Source organism: Siphateles boraxobius, unplaced genomic scaffold (assembly GCF_051911475.1).
Source record: "Siphateles boraxobius isolate OS27281-9 unplaced genomic scaffold, OSU_SipBor_1 13, whole genome shotgun sequence".
Lineage (NCBI taxonomy): Eukaryota > Metazoa > Chordata > Actinopteri > Cypriniformes > Leuciscidae > Siphateles > Siphateles boraxobius.
In genome coordinates this window covers 28183715-28209715 of record NW_027508733.1, presented here as the reverse complement: position 1 = coordinate 28209715, position 26001 = coordinate 28183715, and the positions used below count along the sequence as shown (strand labels likewise).

The 26001-nt window shown below is 43.1% G+C and overlaps 3 protein-coding genes across 3 annotated transcripts in view; all 3 read right to left on the bottom strand.

The window, feature by feature from the left end:
* rpl32 (ribosomal protein L32) overlaps positions 1-26001 on the bottom strand; it is a 251962-nt gene that overhangs the window by 218568 nt on the left and 7393 nt on the right. The window lies entirely within an intron of this gene.
* On the bottom strand, positions 7903-9116 carry LOC143735635 (uncharacterized). The gene is made up of 5 exons (XM_077225783.1): positions 9092-9116; positions 8639-8962; positions 8426-8554; positions 8101-8202; positions 7903-7923 (listed from the first exon to the last, which is right to left on the bottom strand). Exons 1-5 carry the CDS (start codon positions 9114-9116, stop codon positions 7916-7918), a joined length of 588 nt encoding a protein of 195 aa, XP_077081898.1. The 3' UTR covers positions 7903-7915.
* LOC143736249 (uncharacterized) overlaps positions 9223-26001 on the bottom strand; it is a 115466-nt gene continuing 98687 nt past the window's right edge. The window contains exon 6 of the transcript XR_013203401.1: positions 9223-9249. The gene's annotated coding sequence lies outside the window, so the exon portion shown is untranslated. The remainder of the gene's footprint in view (positions 9250-26001) is intronic.

The following is a 26001-nucleotide window of genomic DNA, read 5'->3' as shown; positions in this document are numbered from 1 at the left end:
CCTGGGCAGGAACCACGCAGAAGCTGCTTTGACCAAGGGCGGATGCCCGGAATGTGACGACCTGGGTCTCTCTCCGCACTGCGGGCTCGCTTCGCCGCTTTTGCCGCGAGCAATCATCTCTGCCCGCCCTCCACCACCGGATGGAAAGCCAAGGCTTCCCAGCCCTCAAAGCCCTGCCGCACTACTTCGGCTCTCGCTGGTCGCGCCTACGCCGCCGCCGGCCAAGCTGCGTCAGCGCTTCACTCAATGGCGGTACTTCAAGTGTTCCAAACCAAGCTTCTCCGCTCCCTGGACGAGTCTGGCCCTGAACCCGGCGCCTTCAAGGACCTACGCAGCTCGACTGACATAGCCCTGCGAGCCACGAAGGCCACCGCCCAGTCTATTGGCCGCGCCATGGCTAATTTGACTGTTCTCGAGCGCCATTTGTGGCTGACTCTGACGGAGATGAAGGACGCTTCACTGAGGATGATAAGGCCCCGTTTCTCGACGCGCCTATCTCCACCAGCGGGCTGTTTGGACTGGCAGTAGAGGTTTCGCCGAACGCTTCACTGAGGCCCAGAACGCTTCACAAGCTATGCGCCATTTCCTGCCTAAACGCTCCAGCTCATCGCAGAGCAGACAGAGGCCGCCACAGCCGCAGCGGGCTAGAGCAGCCCCCACTGCCTCTCAGCCCACACCTCAGACTGACGCTCGACGCCGCTCGCGCTCCCACAACCGCAAGCCGCCTCCTGAGCGACCGGGTCCTCGGCCCAAGATTGTGCTGAACCCTGAGCCTCGAAAGCCTTCCTAGCCACAGGAATGAGAAGAGAGAGTGCGTGTCTCGCAAAAGCCGGACCACTCTCTCTGCAAAATCTCAAACATTACCCAGTCCCCGTACAGGCGGCTGGAAATGTCTATACAGCAGTCAATGGGCCAGTCACAGAGCTCGCTCACCTGCAAACAAACGCCGTTTTTACGGCGACACACAGAAAACACAAAAAGAGTCTTTTTCTGCCTGTGTCACTAAGGGTTCACATGTCCACAAAGTGTGCATTCCCAGATACTGTCAAAACAGTGCCAAATTCATTCCCAGCTCAGGCTGCACGCCCCATGATCGTGTGCCTACGGTCATGTACGCACCACTACACACAAACACTGTTCACACAGTTATGAATTCATCCCCAGTAAAAGCGGGAAACATTATAAAAGTGACGCGTGTGCCTACCACTGTCTATGCACCCCCACTTATAAACACTGTCCCTACAGTGTCAAACACAACCCCAGCTCAGGCTGCGAGTCTTACAGACATAGCGCGCGCTGTTGTAATCACACACGCGCCCCTTCACTCAGCTGCTCAGCGCGCGTCCGCGCCTCTGAGAGCTACGAGCTCAGGCGATTCGCTGGCCGGGTCCCTACGTCACAGCGGCCCGCCCCTAGCCTGTATTCAGCCCATATCTGTACACGCAGCGGCATGGGCAAACATTCCAGATATGCTGAAATGGGTGTTGAATATAATAAAGCACGGATACTCGCTCCAGTTCGCTCGCAGACCACCACGTTTCACGACTGTGGTCGAAACGAAAGTGAGAAAGGAGTGTTCGCATGTTCTACGCACCGAGGTGCGCAAATTAATAGAAAAGGGCGCTGTGGAAACTGTTTCCCCCTCTATGAGCGGGGCAGGTTTTTACAGCCGCTATTTTCTCGTCCCGAAAAAGGATGGCGGTCTCCGCCCCTTCCTAGATCTCAGACACCTAAACAAAGCACTAATGATTCGCTCGTTCAGAATGTTAACAACCAAACATATTCTCGCGCAAGTACGCCCAGGAGATTGGTTTCTCTCAGTGTATCTGAAAGATGCTTACTTTCACATTCCAATAGCGCCTCATCACAGGCCTTTTCTGAGATTCGCTTTCGAGGAACAGTCTTACCAGTACACAGTACTTCCGTTCGGCTCTTTACTTTTTTCCCACATATAAAGCTCGCCTCTGCCGGCTAGTTGGATAATAACTTTGCTTTTTAGCTCAGGCACCTGCCTCTGGCTATCATAAGGCGAAGTTCAGCACGCACGGCGTTTTGCATGGTGTTCCCATAGCGTAAGCTACTTACGCAATAGGAGAGACCTCTCGAAAGGGAACGACTCGGTTACTAACGTAACCTCGGTTCCCTGAGAGGAGGGAACGAGTATTGCGTAAGCTGCCGTGCTTGTGCTTGGTTAGTTCGCTTCAGTCGTTTTAACGCGCGCGGGCGCGAGGCGCGCTCATTGGTCGCGCATTCAGAGTCGCCCCGTCATTGGTTCGAGCAAGTTGCCGAAGCACAGCCAATGACCGAGCTCCTTCGCTCATTGCTGTCTGCTGTGCAGCTGCAATGCGTTTTACATAAAGACTTCAATATTCTCGAGAAAATAATTTTTTTCTTTTAGCTCCCATAGCATTTTCCCATAGCGTAAGCTACTTACGCAATACTCGTTCCCTCCTCTCAGGGAACCGAGGTTACGTTAGTCACCGAGTCGTTTTCATCTGAGAAACGCTGTGATTGGTGGATAGGATATGAAGCAGGCGACTGACAGTGACATAACCAATCACAGTGTGACAGATGCTTCACATAGCACCAACTGCAATGTTTAATTTTAATTGAATGTAGCCTACTGGCAGTCTGGCACACGTGCTCGAGCCCCGGAGCACCCACGGTATCGGCACCTATGCTACAGTACGTAACATTCAAGCGGCAACATTCCAATCTGAAAAATGAAGCCTACCCGGAAGTGCAAAAAACTGCAATACATCGAAAATCCGCTAGGGGCAGGTGCCAAAAGGGAGCAAATGTCCATAGACCCCCATTTTAAAATGTCCTTTTTCACAGCAGAAATTCATGTTTTTACAGGTTGGTCCCATGGACTTTTATTGTATTTTTCGGAGGGAAAAATTGAGTAGAAAAGTAGAAACTTTAGAGGCATTTTGTCAAGACAAAATTGACAAAATGGCTAAAGTACAAGAGGAAATGAATAAGTTGAAGAAACTTGAAACGGAAATATTTAAATCAAAGGAGGAGCTGGACAAGATGGCTACAAAGCTGGATTTTATTGAGAATCAATCACGAAGAAACAACCTTATAGTAGATGGCATTCCTGAGGAAAGAGGAGAGAGCTGGGATGTATCCGAAAAGAAAATCAAGGACATATTGGTCAGCAAAATGGGTCTAAATGACAACAATATTGAAATTGAACGGGCCCATAGGATTGGCCAGCAGCAGGAGGGTGGAAGACCTAGACAGATAATTGTCAAACTTCTGCGATTTAAGGACAAGCAGACCATTTTATCCTCTGCAAAGAAATTAAAAGGCACACGCATCTACATAAATGAGGACTTTTCTGAGGCTGTAATGAAGAAAAGAAAAGAACTGCTACCCAAGTTGCAAGCTGCCCGGGAAAGAGGAGAAATAGCCACTCTGAAATATGATAAACTGGTCATAAAATCCAAGGAGGAGCCTAGTGAGAAGTATGTAAACATTCATTTTGTCTTGTTTATTTGTTTATTTGTATTTTGTGTGATTTTACTTGTAATTTAGATCATGGCTATTGACTTTAACACACAGACATTCAGCTTTTCTAATTAAGGGTATTACAATAGCGCAATTGAATATCTGCAGTTTGAGATATAAAACTAATGATATATATCAGATTTTGCAGTCTAATAGTATTGAAATCCTAGCTTTGTCTGAAACACACTTATATTCTAGCTTCACGGATGTTGATGTGAAGACAGATGGCTATAGATTATTTAGGAGGGATAGAAATAGACATGGTGGTGGTGTTGCATTCTATGTTAAGGATAACATCCCAGTTAATGTTCGAAACGACTTCATATGGCAGATATTGAAGCGTTATGGTGTACAAGTTCATATACCTCACATAAAGCCTATTTTAGTTGGGTGTGTATACAGACCTCCCAGTGCTAATACTCAATATTTGGATGACATATGTGAAATGTTTGATGCTGTTTGTGATCAAAACAGAGAGACATTTATTTTGGGTGATTTTAACATTAACTGGCTGACACCAAACTGTCCAATGTATTAGAAGCTTAAATCTACAGCTACAATATGTGGCCTAAAACAAATCATAATTCAACACACTAGGTTTCTTACTAGTACATTAGTGTTATCTGCATCATGTATAGATCATATACAGGTATTTACAAACGTTTTTGAACAATGTTCCAAAGCAGTCTCTGTGCCCACTGGTTGTAGTGACCACAATATCATAGGAGTCACAAGGAAAACTAAATTTCCTAAAGGTGGCTGTAAAATAATTGATAAAAGAACTTATAGATATTTCAACCAAGAGCAGTATGTGGGTGAAATTCAAGGTGTGGACTGGTCAGAAGTGTGTGAAGATTGTGACCCTGTCTTAGCCCTTAATAGGTTTATGGACATACTAATGAAAATAGTTGATAAGCATGCTCCTCTCAGAAAAAGAGCTGTGAGAAATAAAAGTGCCCCTTGGTTGGACAAAAATCTTAAAAATGTAATGATGTCTAGAGATAACGCTAAAACAAAAGCTAATATTTCTTGCGAATTATTTGATCAAAAACAATACCGAACTCTTAGAAATAAAGTAGTCAAAATGAATAGAAAGAAGAAAAAAGAGTACTTCAAGGAAAAGATTAACGAAGCAAAAAATGACGGTAAAAAACTATGGAACACTTTAAATCAAATAATGGGCAGGAGTAAGCACTCTGCTGCTTCATATGTTGAAAATGATGGAGTGTTCATTACAGATCCAGAGGGAATACCTAATTATTTCAACAATTATTTTATTAGTAAGGTAGAGAAGTTTCGATCCGGTATGTGTCCAAATATCTCAGCGTCTTATGATGCAATATTAAGTAAGATAATTAGTGAGAATATAAGCAAGTGGTTAAAAAATAACAAATTAGTTTTAAATGTAGACAAATCAACATCTATGATATTCTGGAAAAGATCAAAACTAATTACCCAGCCCTCTCTGAACTTGTCAGTTAATGGGCTGCAGCTAAGACAGGTGATGCAAGCCAGGTTACTGGGCGTCACCTTGGATTCTTACTTGTCTTGGTCAGCTCATATTGATGGAATGATAGTTAAAATGGGGAATGGTATTGCAATGTCTAGAAAATGTATGTCATATATTCCTATGTCCATAGCTAAACAGGTTGTTCAGTCTCTTGTTTTGTGCCATTTAGAAAACTGTCCAATTATATGGTCGTCTGCATCACAAAAACACCTTCGTGAGCTTCAAGTGGCACAAAATAGGGCAGCGAGGTCTGTCCTCCAGTGCTCTCTTGACACTAACGTGGTCCTGATGCATAAATGCCTTTCTTGGCTCACAGTTGAAGACAAAATTAAACTACGATTAATTTTAATATTGTGTAATGCAGTTTTTATGAAACAGCCAGTTTCTCTCTGAGCAGATTGTTTTTGTAGGAAGTAGACACCTATATGCCACCAGGCAGGCATTAGGCGGTGACATAAAACTTTCGCTTCCCAGGACAAATTTTTTGAAACGCACATCACTTTATAGAGCAATACCTATTTGGAATCGACTCTCTGTCTCATCATGCAGAATTCAGAACAAAAATAAATTTAAGAGGACAGTAACCCAGGAATTGCTGCAAATGACCTCGTGAAAGCTGGAAATTGTTATGTTATTTTACATGGTAATATTTTGTATGTAATTGCAATGTTTGAATTCTTTTTGATTGTAATTTGTGTTGTTATTGCTTTGTATAATTTTATGTTGTGAATATTTTAAAGAGGACCCCAGGAAGATTAGCTGCCATTAAATGGGCCGCTAATGGGGATCCTAATAAAAATGAAATGAAATGAAATGTATCCGACATTTAGCATCGACAAAATGATGCTAAATGTGTGATTGTGTTCATAAAGTCATAAACTCCTAATATTTTTCCCCAGCCAACAGAAACGTTCAATAGCCAAGACCTTAAGGTTTGTGCACATAAAGAAAATGACTTAATAATCTTTTTTAAACTCCAGGAATGAAACTTTGACCACAAACACCATTAACTTAAGCGAATGAACCGTTTTTTGAACCGGTTTGTTCGTGGAATACGGAATGAACACGGAAATGAATCGGACTTTACCTCACTAAATATCGCAGGTATCACAAGGATGGCAAAGAGACGAGGCAGAGAGAAAGGATCTAAATGCATGCACAAATTTAATGTCACGAACAAAAGTGCAAAAATATAAAAACCAGGAAACCAGGGAATTATTCCAGACTAAGAAAAAAAGAACAAGATTCACGGTACATGAAAGGCAAAGACCAGAGCGTCTGGGCTAACCCTGACTGATATATATATCACAGCCACTGCACTGGCCATTATTATTAACCTAAGGAGACGTGTGCGTGTGTTATCCAAGCATTAATGGCAAGAAAAGACCCTTTTACTCGAGAGAGGCACATATGCGTGTCTCACTCATTTCTGCTTTGAGGTCTTGATTGTGGCATTTCTTTGAGGTTTAGAATCCAGTATTCCTGTAATTCTTTTGTCTTTTATGAGTTTAATAAAAGAACTCCGTCTCGTATTCTGTCCAAACACACCGCGTCTTCTTAAATTGTAATTGCGCAAAAACTGTTTCCATTGCAGTTTTGCAAACTGTTTCTTTTTCGAATTGCCTGAAAAACCACCTCACTTTTTTTGCGATAAATGGGAGTTTTTGCGAAATTTACGTGTTTCCATTAGGAGTATATTCAATTCGTAATTTCAATTTGCGCAATTTGAAGAGTAATGGAAACGCGGCTAGTGACTCAACAAACAAAACTGAAATCAGAGATAATTAATGGCAGGTGTAACTAATGACAGTAACGAAAAATACATTTCAACATAAAAGTCCATACAAAACATAAGACACAGAACCCGGGATCGTGACAGCAGGTTGCATCAGTTCAGTCTGTCAGTTTAATGGCTTGCAACCATAAACGCCTGCGTTTACCTTCAAAGCAGGTGTTCCACTTCTATGTAAAAGCATTTTTTTTTAAATCCTCTGAGAATGACTCTAGATTCATGTAAAGCGGCCATGACAGTTGCAGTTCATTAACTGTTGGACGTCCACAGTGATATAAAAGTATCTAGTTTGAAGGTGATTTGATTTCCATGCATTAAAACACTTGTCAATCTCTAGGACAATAATGCAGACAAAGCAATGCTGCTGTTTCCACTTGAGGTTTAAACAACTGTGAGAACTGAGATACATAAACACATAAAGGCATTGGAAAAACACTCGTTTCACAGTTAAACCTCAACTCTAGACAAAGGTGACTGACTCTGTTTATCACTGGTTGTGAACTGAACAAACTGGAACATGTTTCTGGTTTTGGTTTGTGCTGCAGTTGAGTTTAACCACATGTTGTAGCCTGTACCTTTTTCCCCGAAAACAAGAAGTCATAAAAAAATATTATAATTTTAAATAATAATTATTAAAATGGTCCATTACTCATTTTTAAAGAACTTAATTTTTTTCCATTTAATTTATTGTTCACTATAATCACATATTTACATTTTTATTTACATTATATTCTGACTGAATTAACAACTAAACATCAAAATGAACGAAAGACCCTTTATCAATTAATCTGACAATGATGCTTAATGTGTGATTGTGTTCATAAAGTTATAAACTCCTAATATTTTTCCCCAGCCAATAGAAACGTTCAATACCCAAGACCTTAAGGTTTGTGCACATAAAGAAAATTACTTTATAATCTTTTTAAAACTATTTTATTGGTGTAAAAGTAAAAAAAACAGCCCCAGTCTCTCCAATACTCATGATATAACACTGTAAAACAATATATTCTTGACATGAAGCACGTAAAGCACATAATATTTTATGAACATTTCTTATAGTCACACATACAGTTTCTGCATTTGGCATAAATTCCCTCTCAGCATCCTGAAAACAATATTGAGAAAACAATATTAACATTTCAGCTGCAGTTCAACCTAAATTAATCCAAACAAAAGACTACTTTAGTTTTTAGGAATAAAAGGTCATCAGCACTTATACATAATTTTCAAGACTTACAGTCATTAATTTTAGTATTGATATTAATGATTTCATAAAATGTACCTGATTGGTTTGTGTTCAGAGGCTGATACAAAACTTTTGTCAGCATTAAATCAGCATTATAAATGTGTTTTTCCAGCCGTTCAGTTTTTCTAACTGCAAAAACTAAAAATGAAACAGTGAATTCAGATTAAAAATCCTTAAATTGTAACAGTATACAGTATATGAAGACACAAACAAAATAATAGTCAAAAAACGCATTAATAGAAAAAACTTCACCAGCTTGTTGGAGAAGAAGAGCATCATCTTTATATTGTTACAAATGGCACCATACACTAATATATATTTCATTTCTTAATTTAGTTTTTCTTAAAGAACAGTCACTCACCGATCAGCACAATGAGCAGCAGCCCGTTCATCAGTCCAGATATGATGATAATAATCTGCCATTGTGTCTGATTCTGATCAATAAACTCCACCGCTGTGTGATTGTGACACTCGGTCAGTTGAGTTGATTCTGGAAAGAGAGAAAAGAGTGAAGGAAGTAAATGACACATGTAAGCATCAATGTCTTGATCACTGAAAGAGTAAATGAACTCACCGGTGAAGTGCAGTCTGGTGCTGTTGCTGAGTTTTGGAGGTGTGCCTGTTTTCATACAGTAATAAACTCCTAATTCATCAGCGGTTACATTATTTATAACCAGACAGTGTTTAAATCGCACTGAATATTTCTTTCTGAATGCATTATTTAAGTAAAAAGGTGACTTTGGTGTTGGGAATGATCGTAGAATCACTGTTGGAGGATCTGGTGTTTTCAGTAAAATCCAATAAACCTCATTTTCATCAAGATCACAGTTTATGGTCACATTTGATCCCAAATCAGTGAGTTGATCTGACACTGCAGCTCGACAACAGATTAATACATCTATAAGATAAAAACATGCATTAAAATTAAGATAGCTCGTAAACCACTGTGAAGTCATATGAATAACGATTTCTGAAACATCTGCAAGATTAATGTGAATCATATGTGAATATCATGTAATAAACTCACAGAGCTGAAGCTGAATGATCTTCATGTTGTTGTCGTGATTAAAACGCTCAAAAATTAGGAGAGAGGCCGCACTATGCATATATTCTTTTTATTTGATTTGATTAAAATCTTCAATATGAATCGGGGTTTCCTCCACACAGAAGTTCAGATGAAGTTTACTGCAGATCTGAAGCAAAGACAGACACAAATCCGACACAGATCGAGTTCAGCAGCAGTCTCTCGACATTCTCTATAAACACTATAAATGAGCGAATGATGAACATGTGCTTATGAAAGTGTGATGTTTCCACCGAACAGACAATTACATGAAAAATAGAGAGTCAACGAGTGACAGAGCCATCCAGCGGTGAAGCCGGTGGATTTTGGTGACATTGAGTGAATTACTTTCATTTAGCGTCTCTAGAGGGCAGCAGAGGAACTGCAGGATCTCCTTCATATAATGTAATGCTGTTTTACTGGTTTGACACTGTTGTTAACCTTTCTTTTGTAGTATATAGTACATTTATATTCTTTAAATTTTCAAGTTGCACTTTGTCAGAAAAAAAATCAACATTGTTAGTATTCATTTCAATGTAATTTGAGGAATGTAAAAGGATTAAATAAAAGTGCTGTGATCATGAGGTCATCTCTGACTTCCTCTCTTGTCAGTGTGGTCGAGGTGTTTTGTGTTTCCACTCACAGTACACAGGGCTCTCAAGTTTTAAAGACAGGCAAGAGTGACATCAGCCCTCAACAAGTGTCACGCTCAATGCGACACTTGAGAGCCCTGTGTAACAGTGTTGTCTCTGCGTTGTGTTGTGTTTAACTCACGATGGACACCAAATTGCGCTCTCACTATTCACTCTCTTGGCTGACGCAAATCTAAATTGAACTCTCATTTACATAAACTACATAATAAACAGTTATAAATCAACAAATTTCAAACTCATGGTCTGTATCTGTTCTTAACAGAATAGATTCAGGATTCACCCTCGTGCATATTCTATAATGGAGGTGAACATTAAACTTGATATTACTTGATAATACATATAACAGTGGCACGAACACAAATCAAATAACATACTTCTAAACACACGCATAATTCAGCATTAACCCATAAAATGGTTATACAATTACTACAATATATTTTTCTCATGGAGCACACACTCACCGCAGCCATTCACTAAATCTAAATGACCCTACCGGAACCAGTTCATCATACTACCAGATCTGGGTGGAGAGTGCGATTAAAGGGGCCATACATGAAAATAAATGTAGCAAGTGGAAGCACATATTTAACCCATTACACATGCAGTGCGAGATGTTGAAATGATCACAGTATAGCAGATATTATTCATCTGGATCAGATCATGAAGATCATACAGCTGCAGATCTGTGAGTTTCTCATGTCACATTTTATTGAGTCCGTTTTCTTTCGATTTTATATCTTAATAAATGTGTTTTTCTTTCTCTCATAGATCTGTTCATGTTTAATCAAGCCACAGAGACTCTAACAAACATATCAGTAACTTTAGGATCTGATGTAATTACAACCTGTGATCTTGATATTAAGGAGATTCACTGGTATACAGAAATGACCGGATCCTCCAGTGTTGATCTTACGCACTTTTGATAGCACATATGAAGGAGCTGAATATGAAAACAGCAGCTTTGAACACCAATACTCAGTGAAAACTAACAGTCGTCTGTTCGTCAAAAATATCACCATATATACAAAATCTACATCAGCGGTAAGTTATTTTCTTACTTTGATGTTTAATGTTGTAATTTAAAATGATTTGTTTTATTATGTATTAGTATGCATACTATATTACATAATAAAAGTATAAAAATATATATATTTTTATTGGTTTGGCTCAACAATAAATAGATTTTTTTTATTATTATTATTATTTTGACAGAATTTGTCCACAGGAATTCAGAATATAAGTCACATGACGCTCCACAACAGCAGACCAAGAGTACCAAGACCCAGCCGCCACCAACTCACACAGGACAGAGCCAAAAGCAGAGCCAAAGAAACCAACTAGAAGAGGCATGCTCAAATGGCCAAAATTAAGTGAGATAGAGGCATGGCGTACACTGGAGACCGACCTGGCCAAGATACTAGAAGGATCTTTGCGAGGAGGGGCGGAATCTAAGCTCATTGGGGATGTCCTATACCAGGCCTGTAAGAACAGGTTTGGTGAAGTGACCTCCAACCAGAGGACCGCCCAAAAAGAGAAGGGAAGGAGGTAAAAGGAGATTGACCATCTAGTGCGAAGGCGCCGACAACTACGGAAGAACTGCAGGAAGGCAACGCTGGCAGAAAAAGAGGGTCTGAAAGCCTTATGGGAGTAGGTCAGGCAAAGACTGTCCAGGAATCGCAGGGCTGAACGTATCCGCAAGTGCAGCAAACGGAAACAGAAAGAACGAACCAGCTTCTTCAAAGACCCATTTAGGCATGCCAGACAGCTGCTGGAGAAGAAGAAGAGTGGGAAGCTTGAAACCATCCCGGAAGCCAACGTCAGGATCAAAGGGTAGCCGGTTCGGGCCATCCTGGATTCCGGAAGTGCGGTAAGCCTGGTCCACTCGAACATTCTGCCCCCCCGATCAGAGTCTTCTGCCTTCCTCCCTATAACCTGTGTCCACGGGGATACCCGACAAGTACCAGCTCGCAGAGTAACCATCTCAGCTGGCCCTGGGACCTGGCCGGTGGAGGTAGGAGTGATGAAGGATCTGCCGGTTCCCGTTCTGCTTGGGAGAGACTGAGACTGGCCCGGGTTTGACCGCCTGTTGGCCGCCTTGACGCTGCCTGCCAGCCGTAGAAAAAGCCGCCAAAGACCGAGGCTGACTCAGGGACCTCGTCAGCGCCCAGTCCTCCTGGCCACTGCGGAAGACACGGTGAGTCCCCCTCCCAAAATCCAAACCCTTTTTATGATGTGTTCCAACAGGTGACGTGAGGGGGCTCATTCACGAAGGAACAACGTGGGGATGACAGGCTGAAACACTGTTGGACCCAAGTCCGCGTCATCGATGGCAAAGAAGCTCAGCCTGGCCCCCAACCTTTCCCAAACTTCATTGTCCAGAATGGCCTGCTCTATTGTGTCGCTCAGCGAAGGGGAGAAGAGAAAGCGTTGTTAGTCGTGCCACGCACAAGGACGGAGACCGTGCTAGAACTCGCACATTCATACCCCATGGCGGGATATCTGGGGGCCGCTAACACCGTTCAGCGGATCCGCGACCGCCTCCACTGGCCAGGCTTGGAGGCCGAAGAAAAAGCGCTTCTGCCAGGCTTGCCCGTCCTGTCAGGTGACGTCACCCAGGACTCCACCCCCCACTCCGTTGATTCCTCTGCCCATAATCGAGGTGCCCTTTGAGCGCATCGGGATGGACCTTGTGGGGCCACTGCCTAAGCCTGCCCAGGGACATGAACACATTCTGGTGATCATCAACTACGCCACCCAGTATCCAGAAGCAGTCCCCCTCAGAAAGGCCACTCCCAAAGCCATCGCTCAGGAGCTCTTCCTGCTCTCCAGCCGGGTCGGCATCCCAGCAGAGATCCTGACTGACTAGGGTACCCCCTTTATGTCCCGGCTAATGGCTAGCCTTTGCAGCCTGCTGTGGGTGAAACAGTTGAGGACGACCGTCTACCATCCCCAGACTGATGGCTTGGTGGAACGGTTTAACCAGACCCTAAAGCAGATGCTGAGACGGGTGGTCGCGGAGGACAAACGCGACTGGGACCTCATGATACCCTATGCCTTTTCCGAATCCGCGAAGTTCCCCAGGCCTCAACGGGATTCACCCGGTTTGAGCTCCTTTTCGGCCGACAACCCCGCAGCCTCCTGGATGTAGCAAAAGAAGCCTGGGAGCAACAGCCTCAAGCCCATCGCTCCGTGGTGGACCATGTGAAACAGATGAGGGAGAAAATCGATCGAGTCATGCCACTGGTAAGGGAGCATATGGTGAAAGCGCAGCAGGCCCAACAGCGCCACTACAACCGGGCTGCCCAACCACGAGAGTTCCAGCCCGGAAATCAGGTAATGGTCCTAGTCCCCAATGCTGCCTGCAAATTCCTGGCCACATGGCAGGGCCCCTACACGGTGGTAGAAAGAATTGGAGCGGTTACCTACCGTGTGCGGCAGCCGGGAAGGAGACGAGCCAAGCAGCTGTACCACGTCAACCTCCTAAAGAAATGGGTTGGGACTAGAGACCAGCTCGCCGCCCTCGCCACCTCTGACCCCGTGGTGGTAGACGTCAACCCCCATCTTTCGGCTGCCCAGAAGGGGGAGCCGAAACACCTAATTGATCAGTTCTCTGATGTATTCTCTTCTCTTACCGGGCAGACCACCGTCCTGCAGCACGACATCCGCACGCCTCCGGGAGTCATCGTCAGGCAGCGGCCCTATCGTGTCCCTGAGGCCCGTCGTCAGGCTATTGAGGAGGAAGTACAACAAATGCTGAAGTTAGAGGTGATAGAACCTTCACGCAGCCCATGGTCCAGCCCGATCGTGATGGTCCCGAAGCCTGACGGCAGCCTCCGCTTTTGCAATGACTTCTGTCGCCTCAACGAGGTTTCTGAATTCGATGGTTACCCCATGCCTAGAGTCGATGAGCTACTGGACCGGTTGGGAAGGGCCCGGTACATCTCAACACTGGATCTTACCAAGGGCTACTGGCAGGTACCGCTCTATGAAAACGCAAAGCCTAAAACTGGTTTTTCCACCCCTAGCGGCCACTAGCAGTACCGGACCCTACCCTTTGGCCTTCACGGGGCACCGGCCACGTTCTAGAGAATGATGGACATCTTACTACGACCCCACCAGGCCTACGCCACCGCCTACATCGATGACGTCGTGGTCCATTCCGAGACCTGGGAAGACAATCTGGACCGTCTGCGGAGGGTGCTGTCAGAGCTCCGGAAGGCTGGGCTCACCGCAAACTCACGAAAATGCCACCTCGCGCCTTTCGACGCAAAGTACCTGGGTTTCCAGGTCGGTAAGGGTCTCATCCGACCGCAAGAGAAAAAGGTAGAGGCAATCCATTCAGCCCCAAGACCCGAAACAAAGACCCAGGTACGAGCGTTCTTGGGGTTAGCGGGGTATTATTGCTGCTTCATCCCTAACTTCTCCTCCTTAGCCGCCCCTCTGACAGACCTGACTAGAAAGGGACAGCCGGAGAAGGTTCACTGGACGGCAGAAAAGGAGGAAGCGTTCCGAAACATTAAGACAGCCCTCACCTCGGAACCGGTACTCTGAGCACCGGACTTTAGGTTCCCCTTCCTGTTACAGACAGATGAATCCGATACGGGAGTGGGAGCCGTCCTGTCACAGATCAAGGAAGGTGAGGAACACCCTGTTTCGTATATCAGCAGAAAGCTGACCCCAGCCGAGAAAAACTACGCCGCGGTGGAGAAGGAGGCCCTGGCTGTCAAGTGGACCGTCTTGGAGCTGCGGTATTACGGGGGAGTGTGACGAGCACCCAGAGGGTTCATCAGCGTCGCCCTGGAAACAGACGAGGAACACCTGCATGCCCTCGTCACAGGCTGATCGGCCCCAGCCGTGCCCCATCAAGCAAACAGCTACATAAGCCACATGGACTTTGTCAAAGGGAGAGAGATCTCTGCACGAGACAGAACGCTAATGCCTGTACTCTATCTTTCTCCAGAAAGCAGCAGTTGACCGCTCAGCCTCCAAGAAGCACAGCTCAGCCTCCAAGAAGCACAGCTCAGAATCCAAGAAGCACAGCTCAGACTCGTTGCACTTCGAGGAAGAGGCAACGCACTTCAACGGGTTTTTCTTTGTTGTTTTTCTTCATGTTGTAAATAAATCCACTCTTGGGCACTTTGCATGAGCTCCCCTTGTGTTGTGATTCTTCACCCGTGACATTCATTAAAATCTTGTTAACATTAGTTAATGCACTGTAACTAACAATAAACAGCTGTATTTTTAACTAACGTTAACAAAGATTAACAAACACCGCAACAAATGTATTCCTCATGGTTAGTTAATACATTAACTAATGTTAACTTAGTTACTGTAACATATTGTAGACTGTTACCAATATATTCAACATGCATTTCCTTATGTTTTGTGCTGTATTGTTATCTCAAGGTTTTTAAATTAGGTTTTTTATTGTCATCTTAAGGTCTCACAGGACAATATTGTGAAGCATTGATTTTACTTTGCCTAGTAAAATAGGCAAATCTGATTTTATGCTGATAAGACAAAGGTACTTATCATAGAGAGGCAATTAAGATTATGCGACTAAGATAACTCAGTATACTCTATTCAAATACCATCACCTAATCTCTGACGTCCTCTGTCTGCACCTCTCGTACTATAGGTTTTTACTATTTTAAATATCAGGACAAAATCTTATATGTCCTAACAGAGAGATCTACTGATGACTGGATTGAACACAATTCATTTGTTCACTTTTCACTTGATACATTGCACTTATATTTATATACTTTAAAAGCAAAGTAGACACTGACTGGATCTCACAACTCTGGAAAAGACGTATATTTCTCTGTAGCCTACTGAATGTTGTGCTTCATACTTAAGACTGTCAGTTCATGATCTTCATATGTAGCAGGAACATTAATCATGATCAAGTCATTTTATATATATTTTATTCCCAAAGGATTTCGGAAACTTTCAAATTAATAAAACGTGTACATCAAATTGAACTGTCTTTGAATCTTTTAATTCTGACAAGAACATTTAATAATGCATGCATAGCAGGGCTGTATTCCTAGAGCGTGTACATATAGTCCGCAGGAGACAAATGGATACAGTAACAATGCATCACTTTAAACCTCTTGTTGAAACAACTGTCAAAATGGATGGCTTGCAGCATGACTGTTTTCAAAGAATTACAGTAGGAATGGTGAGATCACAGTACTGGTTGTCTGCAACTTCATACATCATCTGTCTCGGAAATCTGAAACAATAAAACTACATAATATATGCAGTGTAAAACAAAATAGGTCTCCTATATATGCATGTCATTACATACATTATCATCAGTTGAATGTGTGGTGGACAGGACATTAAAGTCCATCAATACTAAAAATAAATGTTTATGTTCACATGTGGACTAAACAGCAGTTAATAAACTATTGGTTCAACTGATCTCTAACTTCAGTTAACACAGAAATGCCACATGAGCTTCTTTGGGCAGCATTTGATTTTTTCAGGGTACCAATGTCGATAACAAATTTAGTGGAAGCCTATTTTGGAGATTTGCAATTTAGTTTCTCAACTCCAGAATTCAGCACTACATGGCAATGCTTAGAGGTTGGAATAATGGCAGGATGCACAATTTCTCCACTGGCTTTTACCATGGCAATGGAAGTAATCATTAGGGCATCAAAATGGGTAGTAGGAGGAGAGCGCTTGGCTTCTGGGATGCGACTACCACCAATCAGAGCATACATGGATGACATGACAACCATGACTACAACAGTAGCCTGCACTAATCGGTTATTGGGCAGGTTAACCTATAACATTGAATGGGCACGAATGCAACTTAAGCCCTCTAAATCGCATCTTGATAATTAAAGGCAAGGTGGTAGATAAAACATTCTTCATTAATGGTGAGCCAATACCAACAGTTTCTGAGAAGCCAGTGAAGAGTCTTGGGAGATGGTACGACGGGGATCTAAAGGACACAGTTTGAGTGGGAGAAGTTAGACAACAAGCAGTGGAAGGGTTGAAGAGCATAAACAGCTGCGCTTTACCAGGGAAACTAAAACTCTGGTGCTTTCAGTTTGGTCTACTGCCGAGGTTGCTGTGGCCACTGACTCTGTACGAGGTTTCTTTGACAACAGTGGATAAGCTGGAAGAGTTAATAAGTTCATATATCAGGAAATGGTTGGGAGTTCCATACTGCCTCAGCAGTGTGGGACTTTATAGTAAAGGAATATTGCAGCTGCCAGTCTCTGCTTTAACTGAGAAGTTTAAGTGCGCTAAGGTCAGACTAGAAATTACCTTAGTAGAGTCACGCGATAAATGTGTAAGGGAGGCAGAAAGTGAAAGTGGTCAGAAAAGAAATCCGTGGAAGAGGCAAAGGCTGCCCTTCAAATTGGTGATATCGTGGGGCAGGTACAGCATGGAAGAGGGGGTTTTGGGCTCAGTTTAGCTCCTCCTAAATGGCACAAGGCAGCCCCAGCTCAAAGGAGGAAGCTCGTAGGTAACGAGGTGCAAAAGCAGGAGGAGAGGATGAGGTGTATAAAGGGCATTTCCCAGGCCAAGCAGGGAGAGTGGATGAGATGGGAGAGTGTGGAACAACGCAAGATGGGCTGGCAAGACCTTTGGTCAATGGAAGAGAGTAGGATCAGTTTCCTTATCAGGTCAACTTATGATGTTCTCCCATCACCACAGAACCTAAACCTCTGGGTAGGAGAGGATCCCTCTTGTCCTTTGTGTTCATCACCTGCCACATTAAGGCACATTTCGACAGGATGTAAGGTGGCTCTTAGCCAAGGTCGGATTACTTGGCGCCATGACCAAGTACTCCGATGTTTGGCTTTAGCATTGGAAGACAAGCGTAACATGGCCAATAAGTTGCCACCTGTTCTAGCAAAACATTACACACAGAAGACAATATTCCTCCGCCCAGGCGAGCAACTAGGGACTGGAAAATGCTGGCTGATCTTGATCAACGGCTTATTTTTCCACCTGAGATTGCCACCACTAACCTGCGACCAGATATTGTTTTGTGGTCTGGATCAGCATGCATTGTTCAACTGATAGAGTTAACAGTGCCATGCGAGGATGCTGTAAATGAGGCATATGAGAGGAAGAAACTGGGGTATGCTCAGTTGGCCACTGAAGCAGAACAGCGAGGATGGAGAGTCCGGGTTGTCGAGGATTTGTGGCACACTCCAAAACCAGGTTCCTCAGAGACGTCGGATTTAGTGGCCTAGAGTTGCGTCGCACAGTAAAGAACTTATCTGAAGCAGCAGAGAGGAGCAGCAACTGGCTGTGGTTGAGACGGAAAGAGTCTGGCTGGCTGTGTACAGGCCCCCATGCTACGGTTTCGAAAAATTCTTGAAAACTTGATGAGTCTGTTAGTTTATTTGTATAGTTTGCATAGTAATTACACTTATTATGTTCCTGTGTATTTTGCGTGAATGAGGATTGGTGTTTGGACAGATATTGTGTTTTGCGGTAGTATGCCATACGGAACCGTTGCCACTGACCTGCTTTAACGACGGCAGTGGGGCTCGACAGCCTTAGTCAAACGGGTTGGCGCGTATGGTCGGGTTGTGGAGAGGTTGTGAGATTGTGGTTAGGTCAAAGGAGCAGCCTCAGCAGCAGGAGGGATGTAAAGGTCTGTAAGCTGGGCTGAGTTGAGTGGGGGACGGAGGGAGGTGACTCTGGGACGCCAGAGTCACTGTCGAGCCCTCTTGAGGTGTCGTGGGCTAGTCAACGAAACACTGAGGAAGGAAGTTGCCCACTTGAAGACCCTAGAGATGTCCCCTACTCTGCTCAATCCAGACGGTTGTCATGAGGGGACCGTACTGTGGTTGCAGCCGTTGTGTGTGTATTAACACCAGACAGAAGGAGATTCACATCACCATTTGGAAAGATGTGTAAATGGATGGAGAAGCATAGGTTACTGTAAAGCTACGTCTTAAGTTACGATAAGTTGGTGCTTATCTTGGCGAAAGCCGAGTACAAATCAGCATGAAGTTTTAACATCTACTCTCGTGTAATGGAAATCATGTGTTGAGTGCAGTGCTTATGGTGGAGGGAGTGTAATAAAGCAAACTGCAACATAATAGTCTGGGGTGGAAAAAGCTAAAAATTGTTTCTGGGGGGTTCTGTGGAGTGAACTGTTACTAGTTTTAGTGCAGTGTTGTGCTTATGGGACTGGGGATATAGAGGAGCAAACTGCAGTTTGGGGTGGGTGAAGGAAGGATTACAATAGATTTTTATTGAGAAACAGAATGTTTTCAAGTGTGTTGGGGTTTAGACCAAGACTCTTCTTGGACAAAACCTCTCCAGCCTTGGAAAAGATCCTTTCACAAGGAACAGAGGATGCAGGGGAACATAAAAATGCCAGTGCCAGCTGGTATAAATGAGGTTACTGATGCTTCTGTTGAGGCCAGACGGGGGAGGATCTCCTCTTTCTTGCTGGCTCCATTACCAGGAAAAAGGAAGAGTCGCAAAATGCAAACAAATCCAAAATTGCAATCCAAAACAAATAGCAGTCCAGATCCAAAAATCCAAATAATCTTATCTCATTAATATAATAAGACTATAATATAGCTACTATAATTAATAATAACAATATACTATATTCTAACCTGATAGACTATAATGTAATAATATACAGCCCTAACACATATATGACTCAATAACGCCAATGAAAATGAGTGTTCTCTGACTCTCTGACACTACTACAACTGCTTCTACTACTCCTGCAACACCCACAAGGTGGCGCGAGTTTCGAACCCCCTTTATCCGAAAGCGACACTCAGACCGAACCGATGACGTATCCACACAAACCGAGGCCTCGTTTGTCATTAGTCACGTGATTTTCACGTTAACAACCCAAGCCTCGAATCGCGGCTTCATCTGGCACGCCCATTTTTTCTCGACACAAGCTCCGCCGCCTCGGTTCAAATGTCACATCACTACCTGTCTGCATTAGGCAGCGATTTAATGGCGGACAAACGGTATCAGAGTGGCGCGCTTAAAAGAAAACTAAATAATGAAAGACAGCAATGCAAAAAGGAAGTTCTCAGTAAAATGAAAAGGATTACTGGATTTTTTTACACCCATGACACCACAGCCTAATGTGCAAGCGGAGAACCCAGAGGACAACAACCCGAACCCGCTGGAAGAAACGGTTGAAGACGATTTGAATTCACGAGCAGGGCAGCTCATCAATGAATCATCATCTCTTCAGTCAGAAACAGCGACCGAACAATGTCCAACTACAGATTCTTTATCTGATCCTGCTCGCTGGGGTAAAATTGATGAAAGCTAATATCAAGGCTTCTGAACGCCACTACAAACATCAGAAGAGACTGTTTTCTAAAACTCATTTCAAACATAAGCATTTGAATGGTGAGTACTTGCCCAGAGAATGATTGCTCTACTCACCATCCACCGGTTGTGTATTTTGTTTTGCTTGCCGCCTTTTTGGCGAGGGTGACGGTCAATCCCTTTTTGAGTCTGGCTATAATGACTGGAAAAATGCTACCAGACGCATTGCCGAGCACAAGAATAGCGACAGTCATAAACCTGTTTAATGCTTCTGCGTCGAATCGACGGCGTATCCCCGCAGACCCCTCTGCGTCACCGCGAACCCCTCCGCCGTAGCTCGACGTGCACCTCCAAAAAATTTTAACTACGCGACGAGGCGACGCAGACCACAAGGGCTGTGATTGGTCAGATGAACCGCGATGCAACTCAACCTGACGCAGAACCATAAAACGGCCACGACGCCGTAGGAGTGACAGCGTAGCTACGCCGTGGAGTTGACGCAGAAGCATAATGAGGCCTATAGGAAGCCTACCACTAAATTTTAACTAAGTTAGGCATGTTCTATAAATTTCTATTTATGTATTTTTGATAGAGTACTAAATTACATCTAAATGATCTTTAAAATGCCATGGTAATGAGAAAATGCTTATTTAATTTAGTTATATATTGTACTCTAAGATTGTAATTTATGTGATGTAGTAGACATACTATAGGTCAAAGTCAGCCTAACACTGCCTATATGTATACAATCTGTCAGCACTTACCAGGAACAGTTTTTTTTTTGGATTTATACACTCATAGATTTAGCTATTTATATGTAATACAAATGTTTTGTTATGATTGCAACCTTACAGGGTATTTGTTTGTTTTTCAATATGTTCTCCAGGTAAATAAGTGTTTTATTCTCATTCTGACAAAATACATTTGTACATTGCAATAAACACATGATCACTTTGAACTTTTTTAATCATTATATATTTATTGGAAAAAAACTTTAAGCTTTAATCAGTGGTCATATAAATAAATTATTACGTTTTTTTTAAACATGTAACACTGTCTATGGTACCAGTCACCATTTGAAAGTAGATTTGCACTTCAAATAAAGATTGGATCGATTATATTGTTACGCCACCAGATGGCGACAAATGATTTTAAAAAAAATTTTCATTGAATCGTTCATTGAAGAGATTCGTACAAAAATTCTGTTTCATCTATGAAACAAATGTATTTGATTGAGGAATTGAATCATTCAAACCCAAGTTTTTTTTAAATAATTCAGATTAATTAAACATTTTAATAGACTTCAGCAATTAACATAAATTATGTTATTTTGTTAAGTTGTTTGTTCAGAATCATGATCTCTATTTTTATTCTTAGTTTATCCAGAATTATGTAGCTCTAATACATAGCTTGTGTATGTATCATTTAGTTCTATTTAAAGTAATGTATAGAAGGTAGGGCCCGAAAGTGACTCAAGCCCAGGGGCCCCCACAACCCTGAGTCCTGCCCTGACTGTTAGTGTTGACTAAGTAGTTTAAATTATACACACCTTGTAACTGCGTCATTATTTGACCATAGCCCGGTGAACACTGACACACCGCGCTTCCTCTCAGTGTGTGTGCACGTCCGCGTCTTTTGCATGAGTAAAATGCGATCGATTGATTTGAGTGTCAAGTTGTAATCACGTATCGAATCAAAGGAAGGTTTTATCAGCTGGTTCAGTGGCCAATTGTTTGTAGTTAGAAATATATAACTCGCGCTGCATATTTAGTAATTTTGCCTCAGATGCAGGATTATACGGTAGTTCATTACCACGGCAACCGCTTGCGTGTCATGCTGAATGCGATTTTAGTGTTTAAAAAGTAACTATACATAGAGACAGAAAGATGCAAATAACTATACTTTATTTAAGGTTACTTCTATTCGTTACGATATTGATAGGCCTATATGAACTGATGTTGTCAAGTAAGCTTCATGCTTTCCCCGTTGCGAACATGCACTCCTCTAAACTGTAGCCTACGGGTGCTGCACTGCTAATGACTGCTGCTCATTTTTTCCAGAAAATATCACGTTAACAACAACCCTTTAGAAAACGTAATTCCTATGTAGGTCCTCTTGATCTGCTTTCTCCATGTTTCTTTGACAAATCTCAGTGTCTTATGGTGCGTCCACACCGGACGCGAATAGCGCGTCAGGCGCGAGTGATTTCAATGTTAAGTCAATGCAAAGACGCGTTACGCGCGTAAAAAATTCCTGCGGCGCGAATGAGGCGTAGGGCGCGGCACGGTAGACGCGAATACGCCTCATTCGCACGTCAAGTTCGCGCGAATGGCATGGTGCATTTTGTGCATTCACGCGTTTAACGCGAATTCGCGTCTGTGCCGCCCGAGTTGAAAAATCTGAACTTTGGCGTCAATTCGCGCCGCGTTAACCAATCAGGAGCCAGCTTGCTGCTGTCACTTGGTGAAGTAAATATGTTATCACATAAAAACTTGATTTTAATATATGAGACATTAATTTTGTATGGTATTTATTCCATATCTAATCTAGATTATATGAAACATTATTATTATTCTAATGTAAAGAGAACCAACATAGCCTAGTACTTTAGTGCAAGAACAAAGTTCGTGTCTGGACAGTGTTGTGTGAGGGAAAAAAATCACAGGACAGTATAATCACTTTTGTAGTAGCCTAGGCTGGCTCCATTTATCATCAAAACAAAAATAAATGACAGATTAGGTGTGTGAGGGCGAGGGTGATCCTCGCTCCGATGCGTGACAACAGACAACAAACTGGGTGCGGGACAGGCGGAAGTACCACTGAAAGCGGCCGTCCACCAGGCGCAGCTCCAGGAGCAAATGGTGAAATTCGCCAAACTGGGTTCACCTCCGAAGGGTCTGGTGGACCCAAATACAGCGACGATGATGCCTACGACGCTGTTCTGCTCTCGAGAGCAAATACAGAGTGGTGACTCTCTTGATGATCAACATTAGCCGTCTTGTAAAAAGATGGCCACCAACAGATTTCGCCTCCGACGCGCGTGACGCGCGTAAATTTCGATTCAAACTTTTGTTTTTTACGAGCGTCATTTTCGCTCTTGACTCGCGAATGGATTCAAAGTGTACACGCGTATAACTAGACGCGGCAGGCGCGAATTTGACGTTCAATTCGCGTCCGGTGTGAACGCAGCATTATGCTGCGTTCACACTGGACGTGAATAGCGCGTCAGGCACGAGTGATTTCAATGTTAAGTCAATGCAAAGACGCGTTACGCCCGTAAAAAAATTCCTGCGGCGCGGTAGACGCGAATACGCCTCATTCGCGCATCAAGTTCGCGCGAATTGAGCGTCTGGGGCGTTACGCGCGTTACGTGCGAATGGTGCATTTTGTGCATTCACTGTGCCGCCCGAGTTGAAAAATCTGAACTTTGGCGTCAATTCGCGCCGCGTTAACCAATCAGGAGCCTAGCTGCCTGCTGTCACTCAGGAGCTAAAGTGACGTAAACTCCTGCTCGGAATCTTTCATTCCAAAACCACTGACAGCTATGGAGGAAAAATTAATTCTTGCTGTAAGCAGTCACCCAGAATTGTACGATTCCACGTCATATTTTTACAGAGACAGGTACAAAAAGGACCTCGCTTGGAAGAGGGTCAGTGAGGAGATTTGGCAACCTGGTAAGTTGTAAATACAAATTAATCTTTAATATTTGTCCACTTCTTTACGATAGAAATGCTACAGTCACTGTAATTTCTTGATCAAGAACATGTGGACATCAAAACATGCAAACTCAGAGCGAGGGTTTACAGTTTTATTGAAATTGCGATGAACAACAATTCGCATATTTAAAAAAATATTGATGTTTTGTCCTGTGTTGTATTACTCCTGTAATGTGTATAAAGACGTTGCAAAATATTTATGGGTATATTTTTTACACGCGCATATATATATATATATATATATATATATATATATATATATATATATATATATATATATATACTGCTACTTTTGAGTCACGTTATTGACCTGCTAACCAGCTAGCAAGCTGCCTTGCGCTATTTTAAAATCATTTTCCCACTTAAATACAGCTACATTTTTTGCTTACAAGATATTGTTTATTCAGAGGACTTTTGCAGAAAAAAGTGGAAGAGCCTTAGGGACACATATCTGAAGGAGAAGAGGAAGGAGATGGACAAGAGGAGTGGGTCAGCAGCAGGGTCTGGGAAGAGGTGGAAGTACTCTCAGATCTTGGGATTCCTCGACCCCTTCGTCACCCCACGGGAGACTAGTGGTAACATGGTGGGGATCGAGGCCCGGATCAGAGAGGACAACCACCTCGAGGACCAGGGACAGCCTGGAGAAACAGCGTGGGAGACAGAGACTGGTGTGTTTCCAATGAATCCACATTACAAGGCATATATGCTGTCATTGTTTACAGATGAAGAAATGTAATCTATGTATGAATTCGTACGAATGACCTGCCCCTGACCCCGCCCCTAAACCTACCCATCACGTGGGCATAGACAAATCGTACAAATTCGTACGAGTGAGGTCGTATGAATTCGTACGAATTAGCCACCTTTTAATCACTTGTACAAATTCGTACGAATTGGTCGTGAGATAGCGTTGGCTCTGCAGCCAAAATTCTCAGGTCCTTCCACAATTACAAAGAAATTGAGTGACACAAACTATTTGATTTCTACACCTGACTGTTGGTGGAAGTTACGAATGGTTCATGCTAATATATTTAAGTCTTATGTAAGAGGTGAATCTGTTCTCGATAGTGCTAAGCCAAGTGTCGATGTTGCGTAGTCAGTGGCAGATGACGTTGTTGACCAGGATTTCTCGGTACCCTGTGGTCGTCTGATGAACTACATAATACTGAATGAGTTGGATTTTCGTTTAAGTAATTTAACTCTAAGATATCGTCAAGTTAATCAAAAATCATCGCTCGCTCTTTTGTGATATTCTGTCACAAACTACAGTGCTTTAGCATGATATCAATGTTGGAGATGCGCGACCCATAAAACAGCACCCTTTTCGGCTCAACCCGAGGAAAGGTGAGCTGATGAGAGCTGAGGTGGAGTATCTACGCTGGAATAATTTTGCAAGTCCTAGTCAGAATGCGTGGAGTTTGCCTTAATAATTAGTTCCTAAGGCTGACTCCTCAGTTCGTTTCTGCACTGACTATCGCAAGGTCAATGCAGTAACTAAACCTGATTCCTTTCCACTTCCACATATGGAGGACTGCATAGACCGAGTTGTACCTGCAAAGTTTGTATCGAAATTAGATCTCCTGAAGGGATACTGGCAAATCCCCTTACTTCTCGCGCATCGGAGGTTTCATGAAGTATTCTGTTATGGCGTTCGGAATGCGCAACGTACCATCAACATTCTCAAATGGAGTTGAGAAATGAAGCTTATTTAGTCGATATTGTAATATATTCTTCCAGTTGGGAAGAGAATGTAAGTTCTTTACATGATGTGTTTTCACATTTTGTTGATGCTTCTCTGACTTTAAACTGAGAACTGCCAAATGCGAATTCGCTAAACGGTGTACCTAGGGAAAATGGTAGCTCAGGGACAAATATGTCCAGTTGAAGCGAAGATCTGTTATGGAATTTTTCTCTACTAGTGAATAAAAGGGAGTAGCGTAGATTTTTGGGTATGTCAGGAATCAGGAAAATACAGAGGATTCTGTCGTAACTTTGCCAGTGTTGTATCACCGTCTTCGGATCTTCTCAGCACAACTCAAGTTTTTGTGTGGTCTCCTGTTTGTGAGCAAGCTTTTCGAGCAGCTAAGGATTTGTCAAGCAGCAATGGATTTGTTGTGTAACGCCCCTAGCCTCGATCAGCGCCGGACTTCAAGTGCCCTTTTAAGTTAGAAGTGGATGCTTCTGCTACTGGGGCTGGTTCGGATCTTCA

Bases quoted from the DNA above. Each gene is read 5' to 3' on its own strand.
- LOC143735635 (XM_077225783.1), bottom strand. From the start codon at position 9,116: ATGAAGATCATTCAGCTTCAGCTCT. The intron at 8,963-9,091 runs GTGAGTTTATTA...TTTATCTTATAG, and splicing joins GATCATTCAGCTTCAGCTCT to ATGTATTAATCTGTTGTCGA. The intron at 8,555-8,638 runs GTGAGTTCATTT...CTCTCTTTCCAG, and splicing joins CACCAGACTGCACTTCACCG to AATCAACTCAACTGACCGAG.